The 12,646-nt window shown below is 41.8% G+C and overlaps 1 protein-coding gene across 2 annotated transcripts; it reads left to right on the top strand.

Annotated features, from left to right (window-relative positions):
- Nucleotides 1-135: 135 nt before the first annotated feature.
- Nucleotides 136-12,141, top strand: ubtd1b (ubiquitin domain containing 1b). Of its 2 annotated transcripts, none has more exons than XM_026177169.1 (4): nucleotides 136-955; nucleotides 9,210-9,437; nucleotides 9,560-9,717; nucleotides 11,700-12,141. In XM_026177169.1, exons 1-4 carry the CDS (start codon nucleotides 874-876, stop codon nucleotides 11,970-11,972), a joined length of 741 nt encoding a protein of 246 aa, XP_026032954.1. In that variant the 5' UTR covers nucleotides 136-873; the 3' UTR covers nucleotides 11,973-12,141. The 2 variants fall into 2 exon arrangements, with proteins under 2 accessions (XP_026032954.1, XP_026032955.1); XM_026177170.1 differs by lacking the exon at nucleotides 136-955 and adding an exon at nucleotides 8,508-8,671.
- Nucleotides 12,142-12,646: the final 505 nt, after the last annotated feature.

Here is a 12,646-nt window from a genome sequence, read left to right as displayed (position 1 = left end):
TTACTACCAGTATGATTTCAAGTAAGAGTATTGACATTAGAAGAACGTGTATCTGTTATATGATAACTCCGCTGTACAAATTAATTTGCGGACTCCTCCGTTCATAATTGCGTCAAGTCCCGACGCAATAGAAACCAACACCTGGCTGGATGCTTTTGCGCAAGCGTAAAGAAAAAAGTTCGGCGGCGCTAGCAGACTGCCGCTGGTCACCTTTCACCAGCGAAGTAGGGAGAATTTTTTAGGGGGGCTATTTAAAGAAAACACTGTACCGAGCTCGTCAAAGAACTGAAGTACTCCTTCGTACGGCGGACAGAGGGAGACTGTAATGACCCGCTGCGTTTGTCAGAGACGGAAGATGCGGGGAAATGATATCGTGCGCGCGGAAGTTTGTGTTTACTTACGCCGTGGTAGCTAGCGTGTTGGCCCTGTTAGCCTGTTAGCGAGAAAGGTGCGCTGTGTCTGGACGGGTTAATAGCAACACTTACAAGTCAGCCCAGCTACGTTAAACAGTAGAAACATACTGTATATATCCTGAAGCTAACAACGAGCTGGTGGCAGATGCTGGGGATTGCTCAAACTCTTGAAACATTGGTGCGGGCCACGAGCCGTGAACTCTGCGTGCGCGTGTCAACACGCAGGCAGAAGTTATTTACAAAGAGGGCACTTTAAGCCCTAATCTCAAACGTATAGACCTGCAAAACGTTATTTAAATATTAACTGCCGCCCTCAGTGCGGTTACGAATGACATATCAGGCTTGCGTCCCTGTGCGTGAAAACCATCCTCCTCATCGGACCTAGTACATCGTCCTCGTCCGCAATGGGGCCCCTGTTTAGCCAGTGAGACCCGTAAAAGCGATCTGGAGCCCGTTAGCCATGGGGGGATGTATGGGCAGATACTTGGAAGGCTGGGAAGACTCGCAGAGTCGGGGCTCCTCCAGGAACGGTGGACGAGGAGGTAAGGCAACATTGTGTGGATGTTGTATTAATATGCGGAGAGGTTTCTTTGAAATATAAGAGCTGGAAACTTAAAGTCAACAGTGTCTCTGTCCGTTGATGATCAGTGATGCCAAAAAAGAGAAATATTTCGGCGTTGATAGTTTTGTGTTGCTATAACAATAGCAGGTTCAGATTTATCTGAGAGTGCATTTCTGGCCACCACTTGTGATTCGCATCCCTTTTTTGTGTCGTGGCTGCTGTTAAACAGAGGTCGATACCTCTGTTTAACAGCAGCCACGAGAGGGCAGGTGCACGAAATCTCCATTCACGATTCCTCACACACATCAGGAAACTGGATTCTGCTGTAGCTGTCTGACTTTGATGTGTGCCTCTTCTGTATCAGTAAAAAAGGGCTTGATTCTTTAGCTTTGACGAGGTAGTTTTTCATCTTATCAGTTCAGACTGGTGAAGCTGTATATTCAGATAACATCTGTACCAAAGTTGATGACAGTAAGCTCGTTGGGTGATTTTCGTATATTAAAATCTAGGGCGTAAGCTCTGTGTTGTGGTTACTGTAACAGCCAGCTACGTTACATTAATTCCAGAAGTTGCTCTCTTTTCACATCAGTTTATGTCTGTTGGTTACGGACTTTCCTGGAAGTTAACATAATAATAAACTGCTACTTTGTTAATCAAACTAAAGTTAACCATCAACACACAGGCGCAGTGCAGCTGAATTATTAGACACTGGGAACTTCTACTTTTGCAGAAAACAATGGTGATTATATTTTGTGTGACCTTGTTATGATACAGTCATTATTGGGAGATTAGGGCTTTACAGCCTGGCAGGTTCATGAATGGGGGTCACGTAAACATTTTGGGATGGGAAAAGACTTTCCAGCTTTTTCATATTTCTGTCATATTGCTTTAAAAGCATGCACGGTTGTGTGACTACAGTGCAAGCACACTTGAGCTCAGTGTTTGCCTTAGAGTGGCTGCTCAGGAAACTAAATGTCTGTTATTCATTTGGATGCAGGTTCTGTCCCCTTGATTTGTTACTGCTGGAAAGTTTTTCAGTCCGCCTTTTTCCAGTGGGAATTGTCTCCAGTTTGCATCAGAAAGATGGGAGGTTTTGAAGATGGAGTCCAACTTTCGCCATATAAAAAAGGGCGTTGTTTGAATAGACTTTCTGACCCCTGCTTATGGAGTTGCATCCTAAAATTAGACTCTAACATAGATTTTTGATGCCAATATGACCTTCAAGGTAAGTTTCTTTGTCGTGTGCCAGAGTAGCTATTTAAAGTTAAAGCTGTCAGAGCCAAGATACCCAGGCTTTCTGGCAGTGGCTCATGTTGATTTCCCAACTTGATTAGACTCAACACGCTCCCTTTGCTAGACAAGGCTTCGATCAAGAACAAGTCACATCATGCCCCGCTGTATCAGTGACTGAGACTGATACTGACTGTAACTCTGTTACATACATGCTCATAAAGAAACCCCATTTGATAAGAGGAAGAATTGGATAGCTCATATGGGATCTCAATTTTTTCGTTTGTTCCAATTTTGTTTGGATAAGAGCTCACTAATTTGTGTTACTATGTTCGTGTTAGGTCTGCCTACCACACGCTTAAAGGAACAAAAGGGAGTCTCGTTTGCATTGTGATGCTGAGAAAAATAATGGAAGAACATGTTTGGACTTTAAATAAACATCTGCAGAAACCCGTTATAAGATAGTAACGCATTTAGAAGCAGCATGGATGTAACTGAAAGGTGATTAGAAATGCACAATTTCCAGTTTATTTTAAATATTGATTTTTAAAAAGTCAAATATCAATCAGGCTATAAGAGTATACAAAACCTGCTGAATATATATGCACAAGGTTCGCTTGCTAGTTTTGTAAATCACCTAATAATAATGGTAGACTGATTAACCATGATAATGTCAAAGCTCTCAATGATTAGGATCTCAAGAATCAACAAAACAATTCACTGGAAAGTAAGCTGAACTGTAAATGAAAGTGAAACCTGCCCGTTCCAAGGTGGTCTATCTATTTTGAATGTAATTGCTTTAGAAAACAGCTTGATTAAGGAGAAACACATTGTTTTAGTTGACAATGTCTATAATTTACAAGTGTTGTTGTGTTTTTGTTTTTTTAAGCATCTCTGTAACAGTGGTTTACAATTTCAGTAAAAAGCAAATATAGATCAAACCTCAAACCAGCCTTCCCATGAGTGGCTCTCAGCACTGTCTGTATCCAGCTGTCTCAGACTAACCAGAAATCAGCTGGGCTGTTGTATTGTCACGTCTAGGCTGGATTCTGACCTGGAGGCGTTCAAGTCATATTTTCACTTTATTGGCTCGTCTCGTACCGAGCAGGGTTACTGCTACATCAACACATCATCGCTCTGGTTGAACCAAACCCGTTTCACAGCTGTCTCAAGCACATTCCCATTTAAAGGGTGACCGCTATTAGAGTGATCAATCCAGCATAAACCACATAAACATACACATGGACAAAAGTAATGGGCCACACCTCTTAATCTTTGAATGCAGGCTTTGTCACAACGTATATAATCAGTCACATCTTTTTGCAAAGTGGAAAGACAGCTGCTCAGCCAGCTAAAGTTAATGAGTGGGGTCCTTCTCTGGTTTTAACATCAGCACAAAAACTGTACACCGGGAACTACAAGGTATGGCACAGCTGAGCAGTTTGTGTTACATGTGGGTGTCCCAGTACTTCTGGCCTTACAGTTTACAGTACATGCTTGGGCTTGATTTTTATTGCATTTATGATTATCTTGTTTTTATGTTTGCTGAATGCCCGAATTACAATTGGAAAAACAAAAATAATTACCCAGTCTTAATATTAAGATTAATTACTTTTGCTCAGAGTTTGCTGAAAATATTCTGTAAAATATTATAGTTGCTTCAGGGATCATTTTCAGATTACAGAGACTCATTGTATCTTTAGTGTAGTGTAAACATTGGTTTGACAAGGAAAAGATCCCCCAGATCCATCCTGGGAGGAGACCTGAATCCCTTTGGAGTTGTGTCATGAAGGGCATCCAGCATAAAAACCTGTCAAATCCAACACGCAGAGCAACCCGCTGTGACGACCCCCTGTGGCTGTGGGAGCAGCCGAAAGTAGCTTTTAGAGGCTGACTGTATCTTTAGCTGCAGAAAGGTGAAGGAAACAAAAGTGGTGATAAGATAAGCAGTTACAGCACGTGAGTGAGTGTGCGCCAGTACGTCCTCATATTGATTTGGTCAGTGGCAATTCGGTCAGTGTCATCTGGCAGCGGCGTTATCTTTGTTGCTCTTTAAAGGAAGAACGTGGACAACCACACCTTCCCCCCTGATAGTTTGCCTTATTTCAAGGGAATGTGTGCAGCTGTTAAATGTCTTTGCAGGTTCAAAGCAACATCTTGGTAAAGTAAAGCATTTGTTCCTAGCGTTAGGTAATCTTCATCAGCCACCTGTAGTTGTCGGGTGTGCTGTTTTTGCAGCACAAGGAAGCCTTGTTGCTGTTTTCTGTTTTATGAGGCATTTCACCGAGTTTTTTTTAAGACACACACACTTATCCCCATAAATTTTATTTCTGTCACTCGCGCTCTCTCACCGTACTGCAGTTTCAGCAGTATTCTCCTATAATGTGAACATTTTTGCACGCGGTCACACTCCCTATTCTTTTTCTATACAGTTTAGCTCACTGCTTATAAGTACAGACACAGTGACACTGATTCATAGGAGTGTACTGCAGCACTGCTGTTTGCCTGCGTGTATCAACCCATCCCCTCTTCTGATGAATTTTGTTAATATTCAAACTTTAAACTCCTGAGCATCTCAGTGGAAGATGAAGAGGATTAACCAGTATGAGGCCAAAGTCTCTGTTACCTTATTTGACCAAAATAAAAAAGCTTAATGACTAAGACATTATATGTGCACTACACTGCTCACATAACGTTGAGGTCCGGGCTTTGTGAAGGATAGTCTGTGACCGATAGTGTTACACGTACATATTTCCTACCCAGGTATGCTTTTACTGCATTTATAGTGTTTTTGAGATCATTGTCATGCTGAAAAATGCCAACTGTGAATCAATACCATGCAGTACCATTTGGAAAGAGATGGCACTGCTTGGCAGATTATACCCTAATGGTACTTTCCTGTGTTCATAATTCCGTTAGTTTTGAGAAGATCTCCAACATCACTGACTAAGGGTCAGTAGACTGCTTTAGACCAGGGGTAGGCATCTCCAGGCCTCGAGGGCCGGTGTCCTGCAGGTTTTAGATCTCACCCTGGGTCAACACACCTGAATCAAATGATTAGTTCATTACAAGGATTCTGGAAAACTTCAAGACATGTTGAGGAGGTAATTTAGCCATTTAAATCAGCTGTGTTGGATCAAGGACACATCTAAAACCTGCAGGACACCGGCCCTTGAAGCCTGGAGTTGCCTACCCCTGCTGTAGACATTGCCCTTTGCACCACTCCTGACCTCATCTGTACTTACTGATAACACTTTGCCAAAAATCTCATATCTGGATTCATCCAGCAAAGACCTTTGCCAAGTCTTTGCTGGATTGTCTGCTATTATTCTTAAGAACATGACTTTTAGACACTTAATTTGTTGTAGATGATATTCAAGGCCACTCCATTTATCTTTGGTCTTCCACCTGTAGGCTTTCCTCTTTAGGAATTAACTTTTAGGACAACATTACAATGCTGTGCCTGTCAAAATGTGTAAGCTTTGGCATTGTTCATAGATTCAGTAAAAGAAATGGGTATTTCGTGCTTTGGTGACAGGCTGCTAGTAACAAAGTGCCTAAAGAAGCCATTCACAATTGGCTCTTTTCTAAGTTGCCTGTTAGGCACAAAACTGGTTCATTCCTTGAGTTAGAAGCCTTTTTGATGCTTGAATGATTTATAGGTCGTTGTTAAATGGCTTAACAAGCAAACAGAAAAGGAGTAGGGTCCAAAGAAAACCTTTGCAAGACCTTCAGAAAGCCGGGAGAACTATTGCTCAAGATCCCATTAAAAATTACAAGTCTGGTTTCTTGGAAGCAAAATATAAAGAAATAAGGGCTGGCTCAAGACTTTAGAGCAGCCCTGTACTAACCAATAGATATAAATGCAGAATAAAGTGACACAGACTGTGGGGAGGAAAAAAACAGTTTGCAATAGCTGTAGGCAAAACTTGAAAAGAAGACATTTAAGTAGTTGTTGTTGTTGTTGTTGTAACACAAGCCTCTTTTGTATGACGCGTTTTGCAAGTGTTACGTCACGTTGCCTCGGCAGAATGGAAACAGATAGTTGAGGATTTATAGCATGTGTTTCATCTTAGAAATGAGGAGGTCTTTATGGTGTACCCAAGTTTTATAGAGCCATGTTGCACAATGGAGTTTTCAATGAGCTCATGAGAGTTTGGAATCTCATAGTGCCTTTAATGTATGCAGTGTTTATTACTGATGATACTGATGCAGTAAGCTTCTAAGAGCCAGCATGTTCCATGTTAAGGGCTATGTGCTACAAAATAGGAGCAGGTGGACCTGTCGGTAGCTTTTCTGAGCTGAGTGATCTGTAAACAGAGCATATAAAGACAGTGGCGGCACTATTGTAGTAATAATGCATGTGGTGTTTTTTTTGGGTTTTTTTTAAGTACCATTACAGATGCTTTAAAAACACTTTTAAACTACAGAGGCGGGCCGTGTCTTTAACTGCAGAAAGCTGAATGATGTAGCGTGGTGATAAGATAACTGACTACAAGGTTGAGCCCACTTGGGTGTCCTGTACACTGTGTACGTCCACGTTGACATAACTGCAATATGTCTATAGCTCACGAATGTCAAACACATCTTCACATCATGGGCCACATACAGCCTAATCAGACCAGTGATAGTCCTTTCTGTCAGTATACAGAAGTTTAACCATACATCGAATTCCTCAGATATCTTCATATTAAGGAAAGAAGTACTACAACCTTTCTTCATCATGTAGAAAAACTTACTTTTGAAATTGTAAGTTAAAGAAATCTGTCACCATGACTCTGTGGAACCAGGTTGTACATATTAGGTGTGTAAAATTACAGAAAAAAATGGTTGTTACTCTGTAATAATATAACATTTTTTAACCAGGACCCATAAATACATTTTTAAAAAAAGCAAAAACAAAAACATGTGTTGTAGGTAGTGAAAAAAATCGACTTTTCTGCCATTTCATTCTGTATGAATTACTTATTTACCTGGTGTAGTATATATTGCCATGTAGGTTTTCATCAGTAATGCTATAAAAGTTATGAAAATAAAGCTAAAACTAGGGATGTTCCTAGTGAATAATTTCTTAGCGTACTTTTCCCCTTCATTTAGTCAACTAACTATTCTAAAATGAAGAAACAAGTTAAATTTGTCAAAAACTCTCTACACAAAGGCATTTTAAGCATTTAACACATTCCTTAATCAATCATGTTGCTTAACTGTGCAGCACCTTGGTTATGAGCATTATGAGCATTTCATGTTCTCCAGAAAAACACTTCTTCACCTGTTGAAAATGTGACAAATTATCATCAGAAAAACAAATAAACTGTGACTGAAAAGTGTGGCACATTGTGCTGTGTGTTATGAATGATGCACGCTGTTCCATATTCATGCCAACCACTTCAATAAAAGTTTAAATCTAAAATGACAAAACGATAGAACGATAGCAATTTTTTTTTCTGTTTATCTGGAGTCGGGGCGCAGGGGCAGCAGCCTATGCAGAGAAGCCCAGACCTTGCTCTCGCCTGCAACCTGATCCGCTTAATCTGGGGAACGTTGTACCATTCCTAGGCCATCCGATAGATATAATCTCTCCAGCATATCTGGTGCCTCCTCTCAGCAAGACATGCCCGGTCACCCAGAAACCTCACCCAGAAACTGCCCGCCTTTACTTTCGATGTGGAGTAGCAGCGGCTCTGAGCCCATCCTGAATGGCTATACTTCTCAGGGAAAAACCATGCACCCCTGGGTGAAAGTCCATTTTCGCCGCTTGTATCCACGATTTCGTGCTTATACCTTTTAAAAGGACTAACAATATTTGTGTTAATAATAAGATCAGTCCCAAGATTGGTGCATTCATGCTGTTTCTCAACAATGATCCTCCATCTGATGGCAGATGGCTGCATAACATTTGGGACACAGCAATTAATCTGCATTGGATATCAATTCAAATGTTTTTGGCTCTCATGGACACCACAGGCCTTTTTTTTTTTAATTTTTGCTCAGTGGTAGTGAGGAACCTGCTTTTCTTTACTTGGGATTCACTCGCCTTTAAATGCTAATCCTACACCAGGATTACTTGTCCTGAGCCTCCTGCACTATAGATAATTAGTCTGGAAGAAAGGCAACTCTGCATGCGAGGTGTCCCTTTTGTATGCTGTATTTTCCATCAGTCCACTCTTCAATGTGTGGCAGCTGTGACGCAGGCATTAGCAACTATAGGCAAGTTTAGTACTCAGTTTTATTGTCAAGCTTTTACGTTGATTTATAGCTTCATGTATTTTATTTCTGGACATCCGTAGCTTCAGTCAGAGGAATTTTATGCCGGCTATGATACAAACAGGTGTGGAAAATCACTGGAAGTTTCAATGATGGGTGGCTGATCCTAGCCTGTTGTCCTTATGCTTTCCCTCCAGATCAGTCAGTGTTCTCCTGGCCTAGGTGTGCTCTGTATTAATAGTGAATAGTGGGAAACATGAAGGTAAGGTTACATAGACAGATATAGAGTAAGCATACGCTTCATGGATACAGCAAACTCTGAATGACCTCCTAATTTTAGATTGAGAAGACATGTTAGGGTGGGGTAGGACGATCTTTCTCTGATGACAGCTCGAGTTTCTGTCTGGCAGTTCTGTTTATTACAGTGAGGAGATGAAAGAACAGAGTTAAGGCTGGGCTTTCCTCATTAGCCAAGCTGCCTGCTCTCTGCATTCGGCATTCACACATGATAATGAGGATTGTGAAAACGACTTCCACTGACTGTCGTGTTTGGATTCCTGTTGTTTCTTCCTCCATTTTTACAATAGTAAGAAGGGAAATAAATTGTACATGTGGGTGAATTAATCAACACTTGTTTTGTAATGAGAGGACCTCATGCTGTGTTCAAATGTTACCTTAAATTAGATGTTTTCAGAATTCTGCCTCTGACCTTAGAATTTAGTGGGGTGTTTGTTTTATTTGTTGCGCATTATGAGTGTGAAACTTCAGCATTAAATTAATACACTCCTCTACCTTTACAGGGCGTAACGAGCCTCTGAAAAAAGATCGTCCCAAATGGAAGAGTGACTACCCGATGACGGAGGGCCAGCTACGGAGCAAGCGGGATGAGTTTTGGGACACGGCGCCGGCCTTCGAGGGCCGCAAGGAAATCTGGGATGCTCTGAAAGCAGCCGCTGTGGCCTTGGAGTGTAACGACCATGAATTAGCTCAGGCTATAGTGGATGGAGCCAGCATCACACTGCCACACGGTGAGGACAGAACACACACAGTATACTTATACAGTACAGTTCTCACCTCACTCTCACATAGGCTGCTTAAACCAGACTTAACTTACAATGTGACCTGTTTTTCTGTGGCATCCTCTTCTCAGGTACCCTGACAGAGTGTTACGATGAACTTGGGAACCGCTACCAGCTGCCTGTCTACTGCCTGGCACCACCCATCAACCTCATCTCAGAGCGTAGTGACGAAGACCCCAGTGACAGCCCTGAACCCCCAGCAGCATCCAAGAAGGAATTCCAGCTCAAGGTACCACGACTAGTACATCTCCTGTAAGACACGGGTCACGTTACCAACTGATTAGGACTAAATGGTGTCATCTGCATATTAATCCACACTGTAAACACTGTACTCAATGTAATCAAATAGATGTACTGGTCTAATATTAATTCAGAGTAACTGATTAAGTTTAGACGAATATTCAGTTGGGTGTATTAGTAACTCAAGAGGCAATGGTTGCCTCAGTCTTTGTTTTGGGGTTTTCCTTAAAGTTTGCATAAAAAACTAAATGTGTAAATCTCCATACAGTCATGCCAAAACTACAGTTCCAAGGTTTTGCATATCAGAACATGCTAAAAAGTGGTGTAGTCCTCGAGCAAGTCATAAAAACTGATAGAATTGACTTTTTATACTGCCATTAATCATGCAATAAAAAAAAATGCAGAAACAGTGTGTGAAATGCTGAGTACACCCTTACTGCTTCCACAACAATTAAGGGGGTAGATAGCAGCCAGGTGCTAGTAATTTGAATAGATTTGTTTGCTGGTCAGCAAGTGTGAGCACTTCTATAAAAGCAGAAGTTTTAGTAGTTTGCTATTCTGGAGCATTCAGGTGTGTGTCGACACAGTTCCAGACAGAAATGACAGCATTATTCGTACCTACAGTTCATTTAGTCTGCTCCAAATCAGTTGATGACTTTGTAAACTTGTAGCTTTTGCTTGTATTTTGGTTTCTTTTTGCACACAGAAAAATCTATATTAATTCCAAGTGAACCAAAATGTTTCACTGCAAGTCAAGTGAGAGTGTTCAGTTTGCTGATTGGCCAGATGTGTCTGAGGTGAGAACAACTAAAGTAAATACAAGAAGAAGATGCTGTGCTCCCGACTATTGAACATGAACATGAAGAATTTGCAATCACGTCACAACTAGTTGTCTGTACAGACCTTTGTACATCTATAGTACCTTGCCTCATCCCAGAATACAAAGCATACAAGGGTCCAGGAAGATTTTAGCTCAAGCCTACAGCATTTGCACCGTAAAGAAAGTTTTCTGGAGTTCATTTGGAACCACACCAAGACCAGCTCCTCCGCAGTGGTGTGGTTGTTTTTGTCCGCACCCAAGTGCGATTACCGTGGTCACACCTGCACAAACGAACCGCAAGGGGGAAAACGAACCAGTTCAATTTAAATGGACCAAGCACTGCAGATATGAAAACACCCTAAGAGAAACAACGATTGCTTCCACCTATGTGGGAAGGGTTATGAGGCCATTTCCAGTGACAAAGATGACTCTCATGTGGAAAACAATTATGTCAGCCACCATTCTTCCCAGCAGTGGAAGTAACAGAAAATTCCCCCACTTCTCAGACTCTACAGCCCTACTTTAACATTTAACATGCTGAAGTGAACTGTTAAAGTTCTTGATAGAACAACTAGACAAAGACTGAACAAAGTCTCTTCTCTCTAAAAAGAACAAGGCAGCATGTCTTAGGTTTCAAGAACTGCTCAAGTCTAGGAAATTTTTTATTATGTTCTGATATGGAAAACCTTAATATTAGTAGAGTGTGACTACATCTGGGTCAAATCATCATTAATGTTGTGGCTGTGCTTCTCCTGATTAATTGTTAAACTGCTGCAGATTGACAGGCTCTGGGAAAGTTGATGTAGTTACACATTACTCTGTTTTTGTGTTAGCTAGCTGTTTGAGCCGGTTTATCAGCAGCTGGTTTCACCTTTGGACAGAAAAACAGATTTCATCCAACATTTACTTCCTGTGGTTATGAGTCATATCCTCATATGTGCCTAATAAGTGCAAACAGATGCTAGAGAAGCTTATGTACTAACATTCATGCAGCTTTTGACATTTATTAAGACTTCTTACGGGGTTAAAACTGTAAAATGCCAACACAAAACAAGCCACGGACCAGTTTTTGAGTTCTTTGCATTTGGAACTTGGCTAACCTCTCCATGCAGCATTGTTAGCTCACTCTTCTGCTCTCTGCTCCCCTGTAGGTGCGGCTGTCCACAGGAAAGGACTTGCGTCTCAGCGTCAGCATGGTTGACACCATAGGCCAGCTGAAGAAGCAACTGCAAGTCCAGGAAGACATCGACGCCGTTCACCAGCGCTGGTTCTTCTCCGGGAAGCTGCTCACGGACAAGACACGGCTGCAAGACACTAAGATCCAGAAGGACTTTGTGATCCAGGTCATCGTCAACCCACAGGCACTCCAAGCCCCCAAACCATCACCGCCGACAACCACCGGCTCCTCACCTGTGCCCGAGTAACCGAGGACCATCAGAGGAGCGATGCAGTCTGTGATGGACCAGAGGTGCCTCCCAATGCTGGATAACTTATTCTTCTTGACAAAAGCTACTGTTACTGAAAGAGAAATAAACTGTGAGGGTGAAACAAACAAAAACAGACAAAGAAGAAACTGAAAAGTGCTGCTTTTTTCCCCCCTTTTTTCTAAATGTCCCTGTGTGTGCACGTGTGTGTTTTTTGGGGGGGATCTGCTGAGTCGTTCCAGTCATCACACTAACCAGAGATGCCTGTCATCGTTGCATATTAAAGCAGAGCTCCTCGCGCTGGTGTGCAAGCCTTTTCTCAGTGCACAGAACGTGCACATCAGAGCTGCACATGCAGACTCTGCCTTTGCCCTTTAGCCTGCTAACACAGTGCCAACAGAGGAACTGCAGAGGCGTTGGTTCTAGAGCGTATTTCTGCTATGACACCTATAAACTCAGCACTGTTGCTCTCTTTCTCCTCCACAGAAACAGGAAAGGAAAGCAGGAAAAAAGAAACGTGCTGAATATTCTTCTTCTTTTTCCTTTCCCTTACTGAGGAAATAAAGTCAACTGGGCTTTTTTTTGCACATTTAAAGATTAGTACTATACTTTTGTGGTAGTTTGTGTGCCTTCTACAAGACAAAAGGGGGGGGGGGTAATCACCTGCAATTTTA

This window comes from Astatotilapia calliptera, chromosome 8, assembly GCF_900246225.1.
Source record: "Astatotilapia calliptera chromosome 8, fAstCal1.2, whole genome shotgun sequence".
Lineage (NCBI taxonomy): Eukaryota > Metazoa > Chordata > Actinopteri > Cichliformes > Cichlidae > Astatotilapia > Astatotilapia calliptera.
Note: the sequence above shows the minus strand (reverse complement) of the source record. Positions and strands in the feature narration are given on the sequence as shown.

Excerpts from the sequence above, each read along its gene's own strand:
- ubtd1b (XM_026177169.1), top strand. The coding sequence starts at position 874 with ATGGGGGGATGTATGGGCAGATACTTGGAAGGCTGGGAAGACTCGCAG. Across the intron at positions 956-9,209 it reads CAGGAACGGTGGACGAGGAG|GGCGTAACGAGCCTCTGAAA; the intron begins GTAAGGCAACAT and ends CTACCTTTACAG. Across the intron at positions 9,438-9,559 it reads CAGCATCACACTGCCACACG|GTACCCTGACAGAGTGTTAC; the intron begins GTGAGGACAGAA and ends TCCTCTTCTCAG.